This window comes from Phodopus roborovskii, unplaced genomic scaffold, assembly GCF_943737965.1.
Source record: "Phodopus roborovskii unplaced genomic scaffold, PHOROB, whole genome shotgun sequence".
NCBI classification, from domain to species: Eukaryota; Metazoa; Chordata; class Mammalia; order Rodentia; family Cricetidae; genus Phodopus; species Phodopus roborovskii.
This window is the reverse complement of record NW_026126407.1, coordinates 22,368,994-22,392,244: the sequence shown is the minus strand read 5'-3', so window position 1 is coordinate 22,392,244 and position 23,251 is coordinate 22,368,994. Positions and strand designations below refer to the sequence as shown.

The 23,251-nt window shown below is 43.3% G+C and overlaps 1 protein-coding gene across 4 annotated transcripts in view; it reads right to left on the bottom strand.

Moving 5' to 3' along the window:
* Gemin5 (gem nuclear organelle associated protein 5) overlaps nucleotides 1–23,198 on the bottom strand; it is a 40,113-nt gene extending 16,915 nt beyond the window's left edge. For all 4 annotated transcript variants that reach the window (XM_051180615.1, XM_051180616.1, XM_051180617.1 and 1 more), the window contains exons 1-15: nucleotides 22,952–23,198; nucleotides 22,011–22,171; nucleotides 20,818–20,999; nucleotides 18,102–18,253; nucleotides 17,776–17,895; nucleotides 15,244–15,376; nucleotides 12,744–12,909; nucleotides 11,719–11,931; nucleotides 11,187–11,272; nucleotides 7,494–7,576; nucleotides 6,290–6,426; nucleotides 4,472–4,545; nucleotides 3,852–4,033; nucleotides 2,080–2,219; nucleotides 919–1,090 (exon numbers count right to left, since the gene is read on the bottom strand). In XM_051180615.1, coding sequence (XP_051036572.1) covers nucleotides 919–1,090; nucleotides 2,080–2,219; nucleotides 3,852–4,033; nucleotides 4,472–4,545; nucleotides 6,290–6,426; nucleotides 7,494–7,576; nucleotides 11,187–11,272; nucleotides 11,719–11,931; nucleotides 12,744–12,909; nucleotides 15,244–15,376; nucleotides 17,776–17,895; nucleotides 18,102–18,253; nucleotides 20,818–20,999; nucleotides 22,011–22,171; nucleotides 22,952–23,117 — 2,167 coding nt within the window. In that variant the 5' untranslated portion in view covers nucleotides 23,118–23,198. The remainder of the gene's footprint in view (nucleotides 1–918; nucleotides 1,091–2,079; nucleotides 2,220–3,851; nucleotides 4,034–4,471; nucleotides 4,546–6,289; nucleotides 6,427–7,493; nucleotides 7,577–11,186; nucleotides 11,273–11,718; nucleotides 11,932–12,743; nucleotides 12,910–15,243; nucleotides 15,377–17,775; nucleotides 17,896–18,101; nucleotides 18,254–20,817; nucleotides 21,000–22,010; nucleotides 22,172–22,951) is intronic.
* Between the last annotated feature and the right edge of the window lie 53 nt (nucleotides 23,199–23,251).

The following is a 23,251-nucleotide window of genomic DNA, read 5'->3' as shown; positions in this document are numbered from 1 at the left end:
GTCTTGACAGGGGTCTCTCTACGTAGTCTTGGCTGTCCTGGAACTGGCGATGTAGACCAGGCTGTCTTTGAAGTCACATCTAAAGATTCTCATGCCTCTGCCTCCCAAGTACTGAGATTAAAGGCTCGTGTCTCTACTATGCTTCTCTACTAAGGGATATTCTTGACTAGATCTGAGGTCAGAAAACCCATTAAAATCTGGGTCACACTTACGGTGGCAGCCTGTATAGAAGGAGGACATGGAGAAAGAGAAGTCTTTACCTTTTGCCTGCTTGCCCTAATGCTTATCAGTATTAGAATCTACTTCTTCAGGGTTCCAATACAGACTGAAGGACTAGCAGTTCTCTAGGAATCTTCCCAGACTCCATCCAGCACCAGATTTGGAACTGTTGGGATAGCCAGTCTTGTGGACTGAGTAACTGGTGGATTTTGGGCCTTTCCATCTGGAGACAACCGTTGTTGGACTACCCAGGCCACAGATCATTAGCCACTTTAATAAGTCCTGTGTGTGTGTGTGTGTGTTCCATTCTTCAGTTCTGTTCCTTTAGAGAATCCTGACTAATCCTCCACTCTCAGGTATCTTGCTGGCCCCTCCTGTCAACAGTCCTCCTTATGTTTAGCAAGGGCCCTTCAAGCTGCTCCCTGTACTTTGATGTCTCAGTTCTCTGAGCACACCCTTTCTTTTTGGCATAAGATATTACAGGTGCCTTCATTCCCAATGCCCTCCTACTCCTAGTGAATAATGAGGTCTAACAACTCTGTTAAGAGCACAGCCACACTTGTTATAATTTGGCAGTGATGGGAAATGCTAAATGGGGTCACAGCAGCAATTATTAAGGCAGAGAAAAGGATTGAGAACCACCCCCCTCCGAAAAAAAAAACCAACCAGTATGGGTTCTATAACCTCATTCTGACCAACCTTGAGGAGGCCGGGAATGGTCTTGCATGGAAGTCAGCCACCTGTATACACAGAAGTCATCTGCACCTGAGTAGATGCATTCTGGGTCCACTGGGGACCACACCACACATAGCAGTCGGCCTCGATGTCCTCGGAAATTGAACAAAGGCTCTTCCCGAAGGGCATCCCACACCTAGAATCAACGTTAGTATGACAGAACAAACAACTGATAGTTATATTGTTTTGGGGCATAAGTTGCTCAATTAAAAATAAATTGATGATGGGCTTTTAATTTTCACATGATCTGTAATGTAACTAAGGCATTCATGTGACAACACTATTTCCCGTGGCCCACATCTACAGTTCTAGCATGGAAGGTTGAAGCAAGATGATTAACACTTTGAGGACAGGATGGTGAGATGGCTCAGTGGAAAAGGCACTTGCTGCCAAGTCTGAGATGACCTGAGTTCAATCCCTAGGACCTACATGATGGGAGAAGAGCACCAACCCCTCTACTTCCCCCCCCCAAAAAAATGTTAATTAACAAAACCAATCCAAGCCAGTGGGGGATGACGCACATCTTTAATCCCAGAACTTGGGAGGCAGGTGGATCTCTTTGAGGCCAGCCTGGTCTACAGAGCAAGTTTCAGGACAGCCAGGACTGTTACACAGAGAAACCCTGTCTCAAAAAACCAAAAATTAAAAAAAAACAAAAAACAAAACAAAAAAAAAAAAAAAAACCCACCAAACTTAATCAAAATACAAAGAGTCTGAGGACAGACTGCCTTGTACAGCATGACCATGCAGCAAAAACTCAAACAACAGAATTTACTATTATCTAAAAGTTTTATGTTGGTTTGGTTGAAAGAGTCTTTTTGGGCTACTTGGGTCCACCACACTGAGAGCAATCAGGATTCCCCACATTGACTATAAGTCAAAAGTGATCTGCTAAGGGCTATGATGAAACTACAGTGTCTTCTAGCTCAAACAGTCCTTTTATAAATGACAGAAGGGGAATGAAAACATAGGGAAGAGAAAGTTTAACTCAGAGTAAGTCATTCCAGGACCACTACAGCTGTTACACAGAGAAACCCCTGTTTAGAAAAACCAACCAACCTCCCCACCAAAAATAAGTCAGACTACACAGTGAAGGACTTCCAGGCTCAAGGATACACACAGTACCTGAGCTGTGCCATCATAGCAAGCAGATACCAGCCTTCCATCATGATGAGGGCTCCACGCCAGACTGGTAACCTTGGCTGTGTGCCCTGACAGGGTCCGGAAGGGCTCTGTGATGGTCACTGGAGACTCAGAATTGCTCTCTAAAAGGCAAGAGGAAGAAGTCAAAACAACAGCCATGGACAGGATGCACAGGAAGACAGAACATAGCAAGAGGCAGGGAAGGCTTTGTGAGATCTCAGTGATTACGACTGAGCTTAGCCAGGCAGTGGTAGCGCACCCCTTTAATCCTAGCATTCAAGAGGCAAAGGCAGGTGGGTCTCTGTGAGTTCAAGGCCAGCCTAGACTACAAAGCAAATTCCAGGACAGCCAAAGCTGTTAGACAGAGAAATCCTGTCTTGAGAAACACAAACACACACACACACACACACACACACACACACACACACACACACACACACACAGAGAGAGAGAGAGAGAGAGAGAGAGAGAGAGAGAGAGAGAGAGTTTAAGAGTCAGTGGATCAGGGAATTTTCTATGAGGTTGTGTCTCCTTGAAAAGACATGAAGTCTCACCAAAATGGCTACGCAAACATCACCTGAACAAATATGACGCCAATAGACTAATGTCAAAGGGAGAAAGCTCAAAGGTACAAGGGAGAAAGCTTAAGAGGCCTCAACCTTAAAGAACTACAGGCAACTAAGAAATACTGAGATAAGGAGAAACAGTCTTCCCCAAGAAGACTGCATCAATTGCTTATCGGATACGAAATCCTCAGTCCTGAAAACATGTTTGTATTAATAATATTAAATGGACTGAGAAGGTTGCATTTATGTATTTAAGAATATATATGTGCAACAAAAATTAAAGAAAAAAGAGTATATGAATTCGAAAGAGTAAGGGGAGTAAGAAGGGGGGCTGGTGGTGGCACACACCTTTGATCCCAGCACTCAGGAGGCAGAGGGAGGCAGATCTCTGAGTTTGAGGCCAGCCTGGTCTACAGAGCTAGTTCCAGGACAGGCTCCAAAGCCACAGAGAAACCCTGTTTCAAAAAACCAAAGAGTAAAGGGGGTACACAGAAGGGTTTGGAGGGATATAAAGAGAAGGAGGAAATGATAGAAGCTCAAAATTAAAGATTAAAAAAAAAAAAAAAAAAAAAAAAAAAAAAAAAAAAAGAAAAGAAAAAAAGAGAGAGAGAGTGTAGCTCACTATCAGGGCTGCCACACAGGCTACCACAGGCTACCTCCTCCTAGACACACTTGCACTCACATGGCAGTAGCAGATCATCTGGAGCTACTCATGAGAAAACACCAGATCAAACCCAACTGCAAGGAAGAGTGACCAAACCACTATCAATTCCTTTACCTAAAGAAATCCAACATTTTATTGTCTGCTCTAATGGTGACAAAGTCCCTCATGTGTTTTGTTTGTTTGTTTTTCAAGACAGGGTTTCCCAGTAGCTATAGAGCCAATGCTGGAACTTGCTCTGTAGACCAGGCTGGCCTTGAACTCCTGCCTCTATAGATAGAGATTTGCCTGCCTCTATCTCCTGAGGCAACTTTAAAAAAAAATACTTATTTGTGAAGTCTATAATTTCACCTTCATTTTAAAGGATCTTCCCCTAGGCATAGAACCCCAGATTACAGTAGGGTACGGAAGTGCAAGGCTACAACCTCAGCACAGGCACAAGGACAGGGCTCAAGGTCATTTCTGGCTACACAAAGCCAGCCTGTCTCAAAAATCCTGCATTAACCCAGCACAGAAGTCAGTGTTACCTAGGACAGTTCTCAGGTTGTGCACATAGATGACTGCATTGTTGGAGCCAGAAGCTATGAGGCAGCTCAGCTCTGGACGGCTGCCGTGCTCATGGTGCCACACTATGGCGTTTACCAGCTTGTGGTGCTGCTGGATGGTGCAGAGCAGTTTCAAGTTGGGGACTTGGAATATTTCTATTGATCTGGAACAAGACACAGCAGGAAGACAATGATGGCTAATCAAGTTACAAGCCTCCCCTTCTTCCCTCAGTTCAGGGAAGGTGAGACAGAAACACAGCACACTCTATCCATGGCAGTTGCCCTTCTCTCACAAGGAACCAGGAACTAGCTGGGGGTAGAGGTGTGGGTGACAGAGCTATGAACTAATGTCCGAAAAAGGACTGTGACTACAGTGAACAATAGACAAAACACAGTTAGCCATCACAGTGTAGTCAGACATATAACTGAGCTACAAAGATTCAAATAACTCTGTCTTCACAAAGATAAAGAGTGCAGATCAGCTGAGGATATCCACAGTGAATCCTAACATAGAACACAAAGGGACTGCCACTGGGCACTGCAGAAAGCCTTGGCCAGCCAGGAATGCTGCAATAACACAACTGTGTAATGGACACACTCACCCATCTTCATTGCCAAGAGCCATGACTTTGCCATCTCCTTTCCAGCTGACCTCTGTGTGCACAGGTAGCTTGTACTAGAAAGCAAAACAAGCCAGACATGGGTATAACATTTTCTTCTCGCTCTTCATCTCACAAATCAATGACATCATGAGGGGAGAAAAAAAAAATTCCCTGGGGTTAAAACATGTTCTAATTTTGAAGGGCAGTTTTCTAGACTAACACCACATTCAGCCAAAGAGTTACTGAGAACAAGTACTCTGACTACAGTTTCTTAAATGAAACAGAGGCCAGTAAGTATTGTCTGCAGCCTTCCACCTTACAGAATAAAGCTAACCAAAAGGATTCCTTCTACCCTGCCAGTCCCCTTAGCAAAAGGCACACTCCCCAGCATTTTCCCATGAGTCTACTGCTCAAAATCAGACCAGCTATTCCTCAGGGTCCTGTAAGAACCTTGCCTGTTTGCTTGCTTTTTCTTAAAAACATTTGATTATGTTTGTGTGTATATGTTGCTCAAGGGCATGGGTGTGTGTAGAAGCCTGAAGACAACTCTGGGATTAGTGTCTCCTTCCAACTTTATGAAGGTTCCTGGACACAACTCAGGTAGTCAGGCTTAGTGGCAACCGCTTTTACCTGCTCAGCCATTTCAGTGGCTTCATGACTGTTTTTCTTGTGTCTTTTGTCTACTCCATACATGTCCACAGCCTTTTCAAAGTCATTTATGTGAAGAGAGCCCAAATTTCTATCTCCTGTACAAAATTCTCATTTGAACTCTAGTACAGAAACTCAGCTGTCACTCAACTAAAATCTTGTCAGGACAGGAGTTCTTTTCATTACTGGGTGTTAATACATAAACAACATTGAAGAAAATGAAAGAATACAATCAAATATGATTTAGGATTATGTTACCTTGTGGTAAGTATAGAAAAATGAGAAGCAGCAATTAAAACTGCAAGGGGTAAAGAAGTCTCAATATTTATGATTTGACTTAAGAACAATTGTAGAAGCCAGGCATTGTGGTGCACACCTGTAATCCTAGCACCTGGGAGGTGGAGGCAGGAACCAAGCTTGAGGCTAGCCTGGGTTATGTTTGATCCTGTCTCAGAAAAGAAAAACTAGTTGAGTCATACAAACACAATGACACAGAGTTAAAGCAAATGTGATTAAATGTGAGGTCCTTGCCTGGACCTCACAATTTTTTTTTGCATTGTTGTGCATGTGACTCTTGGTGAACACCCCTGTGCAATACCAGCACTTGGGAGGCTGAGAGAGAAGGATCAGGAACTTGAAGTCATCCTGGGATAACAAGAAGTCACCATATCAAAAGAAAAGACCATCGAGGCCTGAGGTCAACCACATAAAGTCATTGTCAACAGGGCACTTCTAGTTGAAAGGGTTAGCTTCAAAAGGATGCACACCTTTTCTTCCAGCATGTGGTAAGCAAAGGCAGGAGGCTCTCTGTGAATTTGAGGACAGCTTGGTGTACATAATGAGTTCCAGGCCCCTCAGGATTATATATGTTGAATCTTGTCTCAAAAAAGAAAACAAAACAAAACAAAAAAACCCAAAACAAGAGGGTACTTTCCAGTGAGATAAAGAAAGTTTTTACCATTGCCATTGCAATTAAGTCTCCTCATCCCCATACAGTTCTTTGCTTTACTCAATGATAAATATCTCTAAGGTTTAACAGGCAAACCACAAATTCAGCAATAGCTTTTTCAACTATCTGCGAAGTGTGGCTAAACATAATGGGCATCTTTAGAGATGGCCCCGAGGAATAAGAGACATCAAAGGAGTGGACATCAGCTCACTGGAACTTACTCTGATGGAATTGGTATCCCTCACGAGTTTATTGATGTCGAAGGCCTCACCACTGAGTTTCCATGGGTTATGCTGCAGCACAATGCCTTCCCCTCCACAGCTGTACAAGGTGAGGGAAGGCCTGTCTCCTTCCCCTCCTATGAAAGAAAAACTCTTCAGTTCACTGCACAGTGTAGCTGCTTCCATAGCTACATCATTAGCGCAGTGCACCACACTGTTAACAGCCCTTCATTTCCAGCTCTGGATGGGAAATGACCTGACACATTGGGATAAAGCCACCCTCCTACCAATCTGGAAAGCTATGGGGAGAAGAACAGGTACTGCTAACTTCTGAGATACTGGGTTCACTGCAAAGGTTCTTCTTGACATTCAAGAGCAGCACTAAAGATGTGATCAGAGAAAAAAAATGTTATGATTTCAAATAAAAGTTTCTGACAGTGTAGTTTTTCTTCCAGAAATGAGTCTTACTGTTTGTACAAACAGAGTACAGGACTTCACATGGCCAAGAAGGGGGTTTCAGGGCACTGTCCTTAGTTGTAGAGCTAGCTACCTCCCTGGTTGCAATGCAACCCTCTACACAAAGCTAATGCTAAGGAATGCAGACACTTCAGCACCAGAAGATAGAGTGTGGAAAACTTCTGACTCTTTTTAAAAGACATTAAGGGAAATATATTGGGGGCTGGAGGGATGGCTCAGTGATTAAGAACATTGATTGCTCTTCCAGAGGATTCCCAGAACCCACATGGCAGCTCATATCTGTCTGTAACTCCAAGATCCAATACTCTCACACAAACATGCAAGCAGGCAAAACACCAATTTATATAAAATTAAAAAAACAAAAACACAAACAAACAAAAAACTCCCTCCAGTGCCACAGATGGCTTAAAAAAACAAACAAACAAAACAAAAAAACCCCAGACACATTGCTTTAGGGAAAGCAGCAGCCAGGATAGGAAGGCCAGTGCCCAGCCTGGGATTACTTTGTACAGATTACTTTGTACAGTGAAGACCCAGCTCAAACACAAAAGCAATACATCAGAGTTGGGGGAGGCGGGAGAAAAGGTTTTCCTCTAACCACCACGATCACCCATCTCTGCCACCCTCATAGACTCCTGGGGGCATAGTTCACACATGCACACACAACCAGCTTTCAGACTCTAATTAAAGAATACACTCGTGTGTTAAGAATGACTCACATACTTACCAAGTGACATTGGGGGTACTGGTGGCCCCCAAGCCAACCTATACACAGTCTTCTTATGATATGTGCTCGAAATCTGTGGAGGTCTGTGGAAAGAGAAAACAGGATGACTTAATAAATAGGCCTACTTTCTCTGAAAGGTCCTTTGTGTACATGTGGTTGTTGGTATTAGAGAAAAACAACTTAACTTTGCCCCAAATGGTTGTTAAAAAGCAAACACTTAACTTACCATGTAATAATGTCTACCACCAAAACAATTCCTGAGTGCACTGCCCACCCAGCTGGAATCATTTTTCTCTTCTGTAAAGCAATGCCAAACATTTGGCATTTCAGTAGTCACAAAGGAGTACAGAGGCTGTGACAACCAGTCACCCAACCTGAGGGCTGACAGGCTCCTCACTTCTACCCTCTGCCATTAGTGACCGCCCCCAAGACAGGACCTCATTATGTGGATCTGGCTACCCTGAAACTCACAGAGATCCATTTGCTTCTGTTTCCTGAATGATAGGATTAGAGGTATGCACCACAAAGCCAAGCTCAGCCAGTACCACATTCTTAAACTACAATTAAACCTGAAAGAAGGCAGATCTTCAAAGTGTTTTATTTTATTTCAGGGGGTCTTGCTCTTAGGGGCATCAAGCTTGACTTCTTGGGGAAAAACAAAACAAACAAAACAAAAACAAACAAACAAAAAAAAAACCCAGCACTGTCAAAACTTTTAGTCTCAATCATAGTCTAGGTACGGATTTAGAACTCCAGAATCTACGTTGAAGGAACCATGTTACTGACTGAAGTACCAGACACACTTACAGCACTGACAGTACAAATTTCTTTGGCTCAAAGCAACAAAATAAACCATCCTGATGCCTAACAGTGACACCTTCCATCTTACCTCACTGCTTAACTACTGTAGGCTGACTACTCAGCTTACGGGATGATTTACTGCTACTAAAGTCAACACAGTTTTGTTTAGTTATATACCTTTGAAACTGTACTTAAGCAAAAAGGGAGAAAAAAGCAAAAAGTCAAGCAGACACAGGTTCTACATAAATATTTAAAGCACTGCACATAGACTGTGGAATCGACTTCATGAGGCCTATGATGGTCTGAATGAGTGGCCCCAATAGATTACTACCTGTGAATTCTTCTTGGTCCTGTTTGTGAAGGTGTGCCCTTGATAAAGGTGTGTCACTGGGGATGGGCTTTGAGGTTTCAAAAGCCAGCACCATTCCCAGGGAAGTTCTCCCTGACTCATGCTTATAGATTACGATGTAAACTCTCAGTTACTGCTCCAGTGCCATGCCCACCTGCCTGCTGCCATGCTGGTCATGAACGCACCCGCTGGAACTGTGGACCCCAAATTAAACTCTTTCTTTTGTAAGTTCCCTTGGTCATGGTGTCTTATCAGAGTAGTAGAGAAGTGACTAAGACAGAACCTTACCACAGCAAAGAAACAGAGGTAAGGCAGAGGGAGGAACAACACGAAGAGAGGGCAGCTCCGCAGTAGAAACGCTCTCACATCCTTTTCCATAAAGGGACAGTGAGCAGGTCAGGCTTTGCAGTCCTGTGGTCTGCCAATCACTGCAGGGTGCTGTGGTGTGCATGCAGCCAGCAGGATGTAATCAGTGAGTATGGATGAGTCCCTACATCCTACAGAATTTTATTTACACACATTAAGAGGTCATCCTGCTTCTTCCTATGCTATGGAACCCTGAACCCACCCATTCCCACGTTGAGAAAGGAACACGCTAGGCCACATTTTACTCTTGTGATTTGAGATGTGGCCAGTGTAAATGAAGTCCCATATTTCTAAACTCATGTAATTTCAGTATCAATAGCCATGTGTGGCAAGGGGCTGCTGAACTGAACAAGCAGGTCTAATCTGTAATCAGGGCAGCTGTGTCCAATATACAGTCTGAGGCAAAAATACAAACCCCAAATGTAACCTAGAACACACTAGAAGTCATAGTCAAAAAAGATCAAGGAGGCCAGACACAATCCCTATGAAAAGGGAAAATAAATAAATAAGGCAAAGGAACAAGTAAGATTGACTTAGTATGTGTCAAATAACTCACTAAAGTAAACATATTCTATAAGGTGACACATATACAAAGTGCCTATAATCCTAAAACATCAAAGGTGGAGACAGAAGGACTATGAGGACCAGGCCAGCCTCTGCTATGGAGTTAGTTCAAGGCCAACATGGATGAAGAGCCTGTCTCAAACAAGTAACAACAATAATAAAAGAAATAAAAGACTACAGCCAGGCAGTGGTGGCACATGCCTATAATCCCAGCACTCAGGAGGCAGAGGCTGCTGGATCTCTGTGTGTTTGAGGCAAGCCTGGACTACAGAGTTACAAAACAGCCAGGGCTACACAGAGAAACCCCCATCTCAAAAAAAAGATTAAAAAGATTACTTATAAGCTACTTTATCTTTTAAAAAGGTTTTTCTTTTTTGATTTTAAGAACATGGGCATTTTGTATCCATTTGTTTACCAAATGTGTGCCTGGTTGCCCATGGAGGTGAGAAGGCATCAGATCAGATCCCCTGGAACTAGAGTTACAGACAGCTGTGAACCACCATGTGGGGGTAGGGAACAGAACCTGGGTTCTCTGAAAGAGCAGCCAGTGCTCTTAACCCCTAAGCTGTCTCTCTAGCCCTATCTACACTCTTTATAAACATTAAGACTGTACATAACACATACAACCTATCACACTTGGGTTCATGGCTCTTCCAGAATTTGGTCATCTGTGCTAATGTTTATTCGGATATGAGGCAGAAATTGTAGACAACAGAAAAAGTGTCATCAGGAGTTCCATGCAAAAAGGAAACAGCCAGACAAGTACAAGATGAAGAGGTTTAGAAAATGCACTAAGATTTGGAAATGTACCAATGCTACAGAAAGAAGCAGGTACTCCAGAGAAAGACAACCAAACATGCCACAGGAACCCAAACAGAAATTACCTCAGAAAACATGACTTTCACCTATGTCAGCACATCACAAAAATCTGAAACTTTCTCAGTCATAACAGAACTTTACAACTATACAGAATACCATCTTCACATTGTATTTGTTTTTATTTTGAGAAAAGTGTCAAATTATACCAGGCTGGCCTCCAACTCAAGAGATCCACCTGCCTCAGCATCCCAAGTGTTGAAATTAAAGGCGTGTAGCCTCATCTTCACACCAAGCGTGCAAGCGCATGGCACACTAGGCAAGTGTTCTGCAAGTCAACTATACCTCTTAGTCCCGAGGCTGATCACACAAGACATCAAGAACCACAAATTAAACAGAAAAAGTGCATGTGTGTTTCTCCACAAGTCTGTCAGCTTTGTGTGTATCTGGAAACTCTTGTACAAAGTCACACTGGTTTATCTTCTTTTTTTTTTTTTAATTATTTAATGGCTTTTGTTTATTTATTTTATTGGTATTTTGCTTGCATATATGTCTGTGTGAGTGTATCAGATCCCCTGGAACTGGAGTTAGAGACAGTTGTGAGTGCTCTTAACTGCTGAGCCAGCTCTCCAGCCCATTTTGGTAGTTCTTAAATAACAGTCTACACTGTCATTATCTAAAAAACTAAAAAATTTTACTCTAAAACAGCTTTACTGTGTGCTGGGATTATGGACTCCATGTTAAATCTTACATCACAGATGTTCTGGTCACTAAGCTGGGACAGTCACCATACTTACTTGTTGGAACAGGTGTCATACAATCCCACTTTTCCATCATCAGTTCCGAACGCCAAGCAGCCCTCCTTGTTTGGGTGCCAGCACAGCTACAAGAGAAATTACCAGATGAGAGATAAGTGCACAGAAAGGAGTCCTTATGCAGTCCTGACTGTTTCATGGAAAACTTTTCTGCTCTTCATTTAATTCTCTTATTTAATAACAAGAAGGACTAGATAAGAAGAGCCAGTAAGGGCTCAGCAGGTAAAAGCACTTGCCTCCAAGCTTTCACTCTCCCAAGGCTCATGAAGAAGGAAGAATTGAACCCCCCTCCCACTGCACACACTTAAATAAATGCATTAAGAAAAACAGTAACAAAGTTAAAGTCACTGTATTCTCACCACCCCATGCAACCCAAGGCCAATCCCATGTGCTTCAAATATCCAGAGCTTAGACTGTGAGAACTTCATCTTCATCACAGATACCTTTAAACATCCTTTGATTTCCAGCAGTATCTAAAAAGAATCTGAAAAAAATCTCCAAGAAGCCCCCTTACCGCTGTAACCTTGGACTTAACACCTTGCCAGAAGTTTTTAACATCATAATTGTTCTTTATGGAGAGTGTATTCCACACCCGGATCATGCCATCCCCAACACCTATGGCCAGGCAGCCCACATCCACAGGAGAAAAGGCCAGGCTGTAGGCAAAACCTCCAAGAGAAGGCAATGTCCAACAGCACTCCAGGGTGGCCATGTCCCAACATTTTACCTAAAAAAGAGCAAAGGTTCAAAAAAGCAAAGAAATGGGGGTTAAGAATTAAATATTACAAATGGGAAACAAATGTGCAATTGAATCACAAAGTTCAAATGGATCTAGTGGCACATTCATTCTCAGGCATCTTCAGTGAATTTGGCATCCTGAACCTAATTAGTAATGGAGAGCACAGGGTTATCATTTCCCTAGGTCACAGCACTGCTAAACACCTCTCTCACAACTCTGGAAGAGCTGCTGCCTGACAAGCCCTGTGTGTGTGTGTATGTGTGTGTGTGTGTGTGTGTGTGTGTGTAGGAGAAAAATGATGCCTAGATCAAGGGCTAGAGTCTCAGCTCAGTTGGTAGAGCACCTGCTTAGCATGAGGTCATGGCTCCAACCACAAGTACAACCAGGAATGGTTAAAACACTTCCAAAGTGGAGGCAAAAAGATAAGAGGTTCAAGGTAATGATGGATTCAAAGCCAGACTAGGCTAGAGGCCTATCTCCAAAAAGTGTCTCTAGCTGGGAGATGGTGGATCATGTCTTTAATCCTGGCACTTGGGAGGCAGAGGGTAGCATATCTTCATGAGTTTGAGGCTAGCCTGGTCTACAGAGCTGGTTCTACACAGAGAAACCCTGTCTCAAACCCCATTCCCTACAAAAAAAGTGCCTCTAGCCACTTTTCACAGCCTCTGCTGTTGCCATATCCAGTGCATGTGATAGCTGGGGCTCTGAATGGAATGCACATGTGTATGAGGCCATTCACCTTCCAGCCCCATCCTCGTGACACACCACTTCTCCAAACAAAGGTGGAAATCAGTTCTTACATCTCTGTCCATGGACGTGGACAGGAGCAGCTGTTTGCCATCCTCTGTCTTCAGAGGACACAAATTAAACACGATTCTGGAGTGATTCTGTCCTTCTGCTGAGGTGCTGAAGAGTGTGTACTTCCGTCTCCATGACTGGGTAAGGTCCCACAGCAGCAGCTCGCCTCTGTAAGAAGAAGAGCACACCTCTCACCAGATGTCAGACTGTGGCTGTCTAGCCAGGTCTGGAACCTCAGTGGCAGAAGAATGTGATATATGCTCCTATAGTAACTTCAAAGATTAGCATGGCTGAGGAGAGAGACGTAGTCCTCTTCTTAGCTCAAGAGGCTCACTACAAGAAGCAGAAAACACACTGCTCTCACAAGAACAGGGTCTGCCATGAGGAACACTCCCCCCGAATCTGTAAGTGGGCTGACCAGTTTCTGACAGAGCTTACAACCAGATTAAACTGTAGGTCCCAACTGCTGGGCCTGCTGCATACTCCCTTCCTTTGGTGGCCGTATTTTCTGTTTTACAAATTTATTGTGGCAGTGTCACATGCCACAGAGAGGTGGATCTCTGTGAGTCCCTGGTCTACAGAGCAAGTTCCAAGACAGCTATGGCTACACAGAGCCTGACCTGAGTCCTGTCTCTAGAATCCACATGATGGAAAGAGAGAACCGATTCCTGAAAGTTGTCCCCTCAACTCCACATACATGCCACGGCACACACTTCGAACACACACAATAAATAAATCTTTGAAATATTTTAAAGCAAAGCAAAGAAACTGCAACATACACTCCCTTACTCTATCTAGAGGAAGGAAAAGGAAGTATGCATCTGCAAGGTAGCAGAGGGAATGACACTTCGGTTTTTTTTTTTTTTTACTCTTGAAACTTCAATGTACATGACTATCTTTTTAAAAGTTTTTTTGAGGAGCTCAAGAGTTTGCCCAGTGGTTAAGGGCACTGGTTACTCTTCCAGAGGACCTGGGTTCAATTCCCAGCACCCACATGGCAGCTTACAACTATAACTCCAGTTCCAGGAGACCTGGCACCCTTACACAGACATAGATGATTGCAAGCAAAATACCAATGCACACAGTAAAAAAAAAAAAAAAAAAAAAAAAAAATGAGATAGTCTTGCTATGTATCCCAAGCTAGCCTGAAGATTATTCTGCCTTAGTCTCAAAAGGACTGTCTATTTTAGGCATGGGCTACCATGTCCATGTACTCTCTTTTAGACATTTCACTTCATATTTAGTTTTAATTTATAAAAGTCAACAAAAACTTTCAAAGTTTAAGATTTATCATTTTTTGAGATAGATGTCAGTAGGAGGTGTAGCTAACATTTTGGGCAATTTGTATGTGCTTTTCTGTATTGTCTTATTTAAAAGCAAGGAACTAGCCTGTGAAATTTTCTCTATGTCTTTGGCAATCAGGGGCAGCTTGACACTGTATTTAGTCTTTGTTCTTTTCTGGCATGTATCTCTGAAGCAGTATCTTTTGCACATTAAGCTGGTACCTGCAGCCTCTAGGTAGCTTCAAGATGTGGGAAGGTCACTCAGCAGGCCCAGGCAGGATAGGTGAGTGACTTGCAGTTCCAGCCAAATTTTAAGGAAGGGGAGGATCAAGATAAGTTGGTCACCAATGACTTCATCAATTACATGTATGTAATGATGATTCTATAACATCCAAAGAAGGAATGGAAAGGCCTTCTCTCTCCCACATGCTGCCCTGTGCATCTTGACTGTACCCCCTTGAATATCCGTATAAATGGGTGAATTGTATAAGTGGTTCATGCCACTTATGAATCAGGGAACCCTGGTTTATAGAGCAACTTAAGTCAAACCACCTAGGGTTTTCCAGCCTGTACATGTGTGCGTGGATTGGGGGGGAATGACAGGGCAGATCCAAGGTGTCATGCTTCCCTTAGCACAGGCTTCAAAAATTTTCCCATCTACCATTTCAATTATTATGCCAAGATGGGCAATGTGAGACACTTGAGAAGCTGAGGCAGGAGGATCCTGAGTTCTAGGCCAATCTGTGCCATAACTGAGACTTTGTCTTAACAAACAAACAAACAAACAAACAAAAAGATGATCTGGGTGGTGGTGGTGTACACTTTTTTTAAATCCCAGCACTACTCAAGAGGCAGAGAGGCAGGTGGATCTCTTTGAGTTGGAGACCAGCCTGGTCTACAAGAGCTAGTTCCAGGACAGACTCCAAAACCACAGAGAAACCCTGTCTCACCCCCACCCCCCAAAAATTAATTAGATGAATTACAATGGTAACATAAACCTTGGATATTTCTCCATTTTCTTCCTTTTTTCCAAGATTGGGTTTCTCTGTATAGCCTTGGCTGTCCTGGAACTAGAGAGCCACTTGCCTCTGCTCCCAAGTGCTTTGATTAAAGGTGTGCGCACTTATTTCTCCCTTTTGTGAACATACAATATGCCTGGAAATCTCTGAATCTCAACAGGAAAATAGTATTTGTTAGAAAGCATGACCCCAAGACTTACCCAAAACAACTGGATACCAGCTGTGTTGGCTGGTTCTTGGGCCAATGAAGTGTCAACCAAAGACGTTCTTTAACTGTTGGGTCCACACCCCCTCCTCTTCTTTTCAGAAAGGGCAATTTCAAAACCATTATACCTGCAGATTAGAAGAAAGTCAATGCGCTCTCAAGACAGTGAAAGAGTAACCTGAACCTCCCAGAAACCCTCAATTCTATGGTCTGTCTATAGGTTGTTTAGTTAAGTTATAGTAAAACCTTGGGGGCTAGAGTGATGACTATGTAAAGTGTTGGTTATGTAAGCATGAAGACCTCAGCTCAGGCCCCCAGCACCCACTAAAAAGAAGTCTGCTGCAGTGGGGGTGCAGACATAGGCAGATCCCTGGAGCTTGCTAGCCAGCTGCTAGTAGTCTAGCCTCATCACTGAGCTGCAGGTTCAATGGGCTCCTGTCTCAAAAAAAAAAAAAATCACAGCTGAGAGAAACAAACACAAACTTGAAGAACTGAGGAACACACCCAACATCAACCCCATACACATGTGCACACACAAGAAGACACACTCCTTTTATTCTAGAGACATTACTAAGATAGAGGTTAACCCCAATCTAGCCATTTAGGCCAAACAAACTTTAACAGGTTATCTGCAAACTTGAAAATGAAGAGTATTTTTGTCTGAGACAGGCTGGGGAGATGAGATAGCCCAGTTCATAAAGTAATTGCCTTGCAAGCATTAAGATTTGAGTTTGAGCCCCAGGACCCATATGAAAAACCAGGCACAGTAGCATATGATTGTCCAAATGCTAGGGAGGGCTCCCTAGCCAACCATCCATTCTAGCTGACTTATTAAGTTCCCAGTCAGTAAGAAATAGTCTTTAAATGGCACTTGAGTAATAACACAGAAGGTTATCCTTTGGCTTGTTGATGTATGTGTGCATAGCATGAATATACACACATGCAAGAACCTTCCTGACGTTTCCAATAATTGCAGAACGGTGGAATTTTCCTAGGTTAGAGTTCTCAACCTTTCTATGCTATGAACTTTCCATATAGTCCCTCAGGTTGTAGTGACCTCCAACCATAAAATTATATTCATTGATCCTTCATAACTGTAACTTTGCTATTGCTATGAATTGTAATGTAAATATCTGATATGCAGGATATCCCATAAGCAATCCCTGTGAAAGAGTTTTGACCCACAGGTTGAGTTAGTTATAATTCTAATGGGCAAATTTGGCAATCAACATACTGGGTCAGGGAAACCTCCACCAGTACTGACCTGGAGAGCTGTAAGGTTCATTAGAACCTTAAGCACAACATTAAAAATACACATGCCAGGGCTTGAGTTCACACATTTGATTTAGGAGATTCCAAATGGAGTTCAGACAACTGGACTTTTCATTCTCCCTAGCAATGGGGAACCCAAGGCCACTGTGCACAGCCACGCAAATCTGATGACCTGAGTCTGATCCCCAGAACCCACCCAAAGATATGAGAGAACTGATGACTCTGCAGCTGCCTCTGACTCTCCTTTGCACATACCCTCTACCCAACAGCAGGAAACACAAATTTGAAGACCATATGAACACAGCAAGCTTGTTCATGTGCACAGTGCACATGTGGGACTGTATCACCTGCTCTTAATCATCTCTAGGAGCTACAACTCAAGTTTTTTCCATCCTTAAGAATCAAGGAAAGCTCAGTATTCCTGTTCTTACAGTAAAGATCTTGCTTTCAGGCAGATCTCTGTGAGTCTCAGATCACCTTGGTCTACACAGCAAGTTCTAGGACAACCTTACTTTGCATAACAGGCATGGCTCCTTCAGCAAAGTAGGAGTCCTTGCCTTCTGGAAGGCACCAGAAAACAGACACAAAAGCCAGATGTCCAGAACAGAGAACTCTAACCAGGACATGAGGGATAATGACTTTGATAATAGATTTTGGACAGATGATATCCTTGTAATAAGGTGAAACAAGTACCTAATTCTATTGTAGCAGCACAAGTTTTGCCACCAAAGAGACACTGAGACAGAATACAGAAAACCTGGAAAGAGAGTCACGGTGAGGTATTATCTAGATTAGTTTGGTTTTTGAGCATAAACTGTGGGGAACTGTCTTGACTGCTAACAGACCAGGAGGGTCCAGCCCACTACGGGATGAATCCTTGGGTAGGTGGTCCCAGGCTGTACAAGAAAGCTAGTTAAGCGTAAGCCAGGGAGTGAGCCACCATCAGATGGTTTCTGCTTCAAGTTCCTCCTTGACTTCCCTCGATGACAGACTGCAAACTATAAGCTGAAATAAAACCTTTCCTTCCCTAAGTTACTTTTGGTCTGTGTTTTATTAAAGCATCAGAAACAAAGCTAGGACAGTCTACAAATGGATGCCACCATCCTTGGGGTATACAAAATACCCAAACACATAAAACAAAAGGAAATCAATCTTAATTCACTCTTACTCCCTCCAATACTCCCTCCAAGTTGGTTTGTTGTGGTTATTTCACCACAGAAATAATAGTACAACAAACCCTAGGGATCAACCTTACCCCGACCTCGGGAACAGCTCCAGATTCGAATGGTCTGATCCTTGCTTCCTGTGGCTAAGTAGCAGCCTTTTGTGATGGGGGTTTCTGCTATAAGTTTCCCATTGGGAATGTCAGGTTCTTCTAGTAAAGAGATAACAATTTTATTTTTAATTTACATTGAACAAGCACTTGTGATTAAAAAAAAAAAAAAGTTACTTCCCAAAACTCAGCTCTCCCTTTCCTAGTCTGATCCGTGAGACACAAGTTTTACGTATAATTTAGAAGTTGCAATTCTACACTTAGTTCTTTATGTCTAAGGAGAACAGAACCTCCTTCAATCGACTTACCAGAGTTTTCCTCTTGGTTTATGGATAAGCAGTCTTCACCAAATAGAGGACACCAGGCTATGGAGTGGATTTCATCATCGTGACCTCGAAGCCTATGAATGACTTCTCCCTTTTTACTGATATCAATGATAATCACTATACCATCCTTGTAGCTGAAAAATAAGTTAGAGGAATTAGCACTGCTAAGTCTCTCACCTTTCTGAGCTCCAACTCAAGCAGCATAACTTTGCCTTTTCTTCCTTTTTGTTTCTTCATATACTAGTTTAAATCGTATGTGGGCTTGACCTGAAACTCTAGATTCTACTCTTTTCTTTGAAGAGTCCCTTCCCACCATGCCCCACCTCCTTTTACAGCTGTTTGCAAACCTCCAGGGCTTAACTAAAAAGTCATGATTTTCCCCCTTTTCCACACCTTCCACCCAGTACCCTTTAGATTTACAGTTGTCTGTATTGCTGCTGCCCTGAAAGTAGAAACAAATTATTTAAAAATGTTACTAAAAAATAAAGACAGCTAGTTAATTAACTTTTCTTTTTTTGAAACAGCCTCATGCATCCCATACTGGCCACAAACCCACTATGAGCATTCACCTCCCAAGTGCTGAGATCAGGCAATAGCCAACATATTTGCTTAATGCAGTACTGGGGACTGAACCCAGGACTTTGGTATATGTGTTAGACAAAGTCTACCAAAGGAGCTACATCTTTAGCTCCATAATTGATACTACTTTCCAACTACAAACCTAACAAGAACTGTTACATTGTGTGATAGTCTGAATAGAAATGGCCCCCATAGACTGTTTTAATGCTTGGCCCATTACAAATGGCACTATTAGGAGCTATGGCCTTGTTGGAATAGATATATGGCCTTGGTGGAGGAAGTATGTCACTGGGGGAAGGAGGGTAGGCTTTGAGATCTCAGATGCTCAAGCCACACCCTATGTGGTAGACTCTTCCTGTTGCTTCTAGATCAAGATGTTGCACTCAGATCCTTCTCCAACACCATGTCTGCCTGCTTCTTGCCATGAGGATAATGGACTACACCTCTGAACTGTAAGCCAGATAAAATTAAATGTTTTCTAAGAGTTGTGGTGGTCACAGTGTCTCTTCACACCAACAGAAACCCTAAGACACACTGTACCCTAGAGCTATATTTGTCCTAAATATCAATCTATGAATTGAGAACAAACTGAGAAATTCTAATAGCTTTTTATAAAGTGAATTATTATGGACACATTAAAACATATCAACTAGAGAAACAGCTCAGCAGTTAAGAGAATAGGCTGCTCTTCCAGAGGATCTAAAGTTGTAGCATCCAAGGCGGCTCACACCTTTTATGAGGATCTGACACCCTCTTCTGGTCTCCTTGGGCACTGCAAGCACTTGGTGCACAAACATAAACAGGTAAAAGATCCACACATGTTAAAAACAAACATACAAACACACACTCACAAAAACCAACCAAACACCAAACCTTGAACTAGCGATTCTCAATCTGTGAATCATGACCCTTTATGACCCTTTCACAGGGTAGCTCAAGACTATCAGAAAACAGATATTACATGATTCATAACAGTAGCAAAATTAATTATGAAGTAGCAACAAAAAAAATTTTATGGTTGGGGGGCCACCACAACACACGAGGAACTGTACTAAAGGGTCACTATTAGGACCCTTTTAAAGTATCTACTACCTAGCTTAAGAAAAAAAAAATTAACCACCAAAACAGCTTATATGACCCACCACCACCGAATTTCTGCTTTGCTTTGTTTCTAATTTGCGATCTAGCATCCCTAGCCTATCTTCATAAATATTCCCAAGTAAGACACAACTTTATTTTCTACACCCAAATGCTCCATAAATGATATCATGAAGCTGGCTCTCTTTATCTGTCCTGTTTGTGAGGAACATGTTAGGATATATAGCACAACAAATAAAAGATCCAGAGACAAATATTGGGGTTCAAGCTTCAAGAAGAAGATCAGAAAAACAAAACATCTGGCCACTACTTCTTACCTCTCTCACTGCTCCTCACATTCACTCAGATTGCTTTGCTTGCCTCAATGTGGCTAGAGACTAACTCTCAGACTGAATGACAGCACTGAGACCCTACTGTTATCTTATATACTTTCCTAATGCTGGGATTAAAGGTGTGTGATCCCCAGGAGCTGAGATCACCTTTGTGTGAGCTGTTTTAGGACTGGATCAATTTTGTGTAGTCAGTGTGGTCTTGAACTAACAGGGATCCATCTACTTCTTAATCCTGAGTCCTGGGATTAAAGATATGTATCACCACTGCCTGCTCTCTATAGCTTGAGGCTGGTTTTGCTTTCTGAATCCTTAGACAAGCTTTAATAAATCACAAATAATACATCACCACAAGGATACATGTATCCCTAGTTCAGGTACATGGTGCCAGACCCAGAGTAGAGTCATTTGATGCTCTGGAGTTAATGCCACATCCAAGGATAGCATAAGCCAAGAGAGAAAGAACACACTACGAATATTTGGAGGGTGACTGGAACAATTAGTTGGAAAGAGGGAAGAAAGCAAAATATCATGGTAACAGGAAAGTGGAGAAAAGTGTGAACCTACAGATCACATGACACCAGGGTTGCAAGCTTCCTCTGAGGACTGAGGTGTATAAGGCAAGGAGAATGAAAAGCAGGACCGTACATTAAACCAAATCATCAACAAATAGCACAGTACTTGGTACTCACCCAATGGCTACTAAATCTTCATGATGAGGCGAACAAGTAAGACAGAAAATGGTCCTGGGTTCCGTGAAGATGTGCTGGCTGTCATTTCTGTTAAGCCAGTAACAGAAAACAACTCCTTTTTCATCCCCAGAGACTATCAAGTCCTTAACCGTCGGAGACCAATGAAGAGCTGATATTGTGTGCTTCAAACAAAGCAAAGCCAGATGAGTCTCATCTGTCAATGTACTATAAACCAGCCTATTATTAGGCACATTATAGGAACTTAAGAAATGTGCTATAACTCCCTGTATAGTAATATATTCAATATGAAGTGAAAACTTTTTGCGTGGTTTTGAGACACAGTCTCACTCTGTAGTCCAGGATGGCCTGGAACTCAGAGAGATCCTCTCCCTTGAATACTAGGAATGCAGCCATGCACCACCATGCCTGGCCTTCTGGACACACACACCAGGCACACAGGCAGAACACTCATACACATACAAAATATCAAAACTCAGGTCATCAGGCTTACACGACAAGCACTTTGACCTGGAAGGCCATCTTATCTGCCCAGGTATTTATTTTATATAAACTTATTGACTGTTAGATTTTGTAAGTCACACTGTCACCATTCCTCAACTTTGTTGCTGTATCATGGAAGCAGCCATAGATAAGAATTAGTGACCAAGGGCTAGAAAGATGGCTCAGTGGTTAAGGTTACTAGATGCTCTTCCAGAGGTTTGATTTCTAGAACTTACATGGTAGCTCACAAAGAAAAACTACCAAAATACATAAAAGACTTAGTGACTACATGAAGCCACACTTTAGTATTACTTTCATAAATAGGTGCATAGTTAACTTGTGGTCTGTCTCTCCCCTCTCCCCCCTACCTCTCTCTCGACTGGATTGCCTGTAGATCAGGCTGACCTTGAAATGCCTCCATTTCCCAAGTGCTAGGATTATAGGTGTGCACCACTCTGCCTGTTTATATAGTTCTAGGGGTTGAGCCAATGGTTTTGTGTATGCTAGGCAAGCACTCTACTGAGTTACATTCCCTACCTTAAACTCTGCTCTCTAAAATAAATTAATTGATAGATAAGTATATGCAACTTAAAAGGTTTTGGAAGACCTTCGGACATATCTGACTAATGAACACATTCCTTCACAAGGATGAGACACATTAAAACACTCAGAGGGCTCAGGATAAACGTTACCTGATGGAGTGAGTGCTCTGTCACCACTGCCTTGGTCTCTACATTCCAGATTTTCACAGTCCCATCATCTGAGCTGGTGGCACAGAGGTTGTATTGTCCAGGGTGATGAGAAAAAGTGAAGCCAGATACTCTCTCAGTGTGTCCCACCAACTCTCCTACAACTGCAAGTAAAACCAGACTTGTTTAACTAAACTAGACTCCAGACAACCAGACAACATGCTGCTGGATGAACAAGCAGATGAACGGGAGTCAACACAGTAGACCAAAACCATCCATAGACTCACAACAGAAATGGCAGGTGCCAGTATCCTGGGGACCTCACACAGGTGCATTTTCTTTGAACCTCAGTATTCTCATCTATAAAGTAATATTCACGTCCTTTGTTGGACCAGGGCTGAGCTAGTCTTAGTCCACAGGTGGAACGTGAAAGCCATTTTTACTTACTCTTGCCGCCATTGGTCATAAGGAATAGAATAAACTGGTATTTCGTAACACAACGCATAACCAAACCCTGGTTTTCTTTGCTTCATTTTCTTTTGAGTAAGCATCTTGCTATGGAGCCCTGGATGGCCCGGAATTCACTTTTGTAGACTAGGCTGGCTTTGAACACGCGGCAATCCTTCAGTCTCAGCCTCCACAGAGTAGTGGGATCACAGACAAGCATCATCGCATCTGGGGCAAATTCATACTCACCCCACTCATCCTACACAAATCAGCATCAGGGAACCGAGAATAGCCCCCACCCCAGGGGGGCATCCTAGGGGCCGGCGGGGCCTTGGCGAGGAAGGCCAGGAGAGCGGTAAACGCCGGATCTAGCCTAGGACTGCCCCTCTGAGCGTAATGGTCCCACGTGCGACCGTGATACAAGCCGGCGACCTACAACCCCCCCCCCCTCCAGAGAGCAAGGCGGAAAGGACTGCGCCGGCCCGTCGGGGGCTGACCTCGAAACGGGGGCGCCCCTGGGCTCGCGCCGGCGCCCGGGCCCACGCGGACGAGGAAGACGGAGGTCCGCGCAGCGAAGCCAAAGATGCCTCCAGGCGCCGCGTCGCTGCAGCGCGCGCAGTACCAGTTAGGGGACGGCGGCAGCGTCCGCGGCTCTGGTTTCATCTCCGCGGACGCCGAAGCTCAGGCGAGCAGCTCCGGTGGTGTGGTTCGCAACCGCGGCGTGTAGCTGGAGGGGGCGGGACCAAGTTGAACCCCGCCCCTGAAGGCGGGCGCTACGGAGCGCGCCGGGGTCCAAG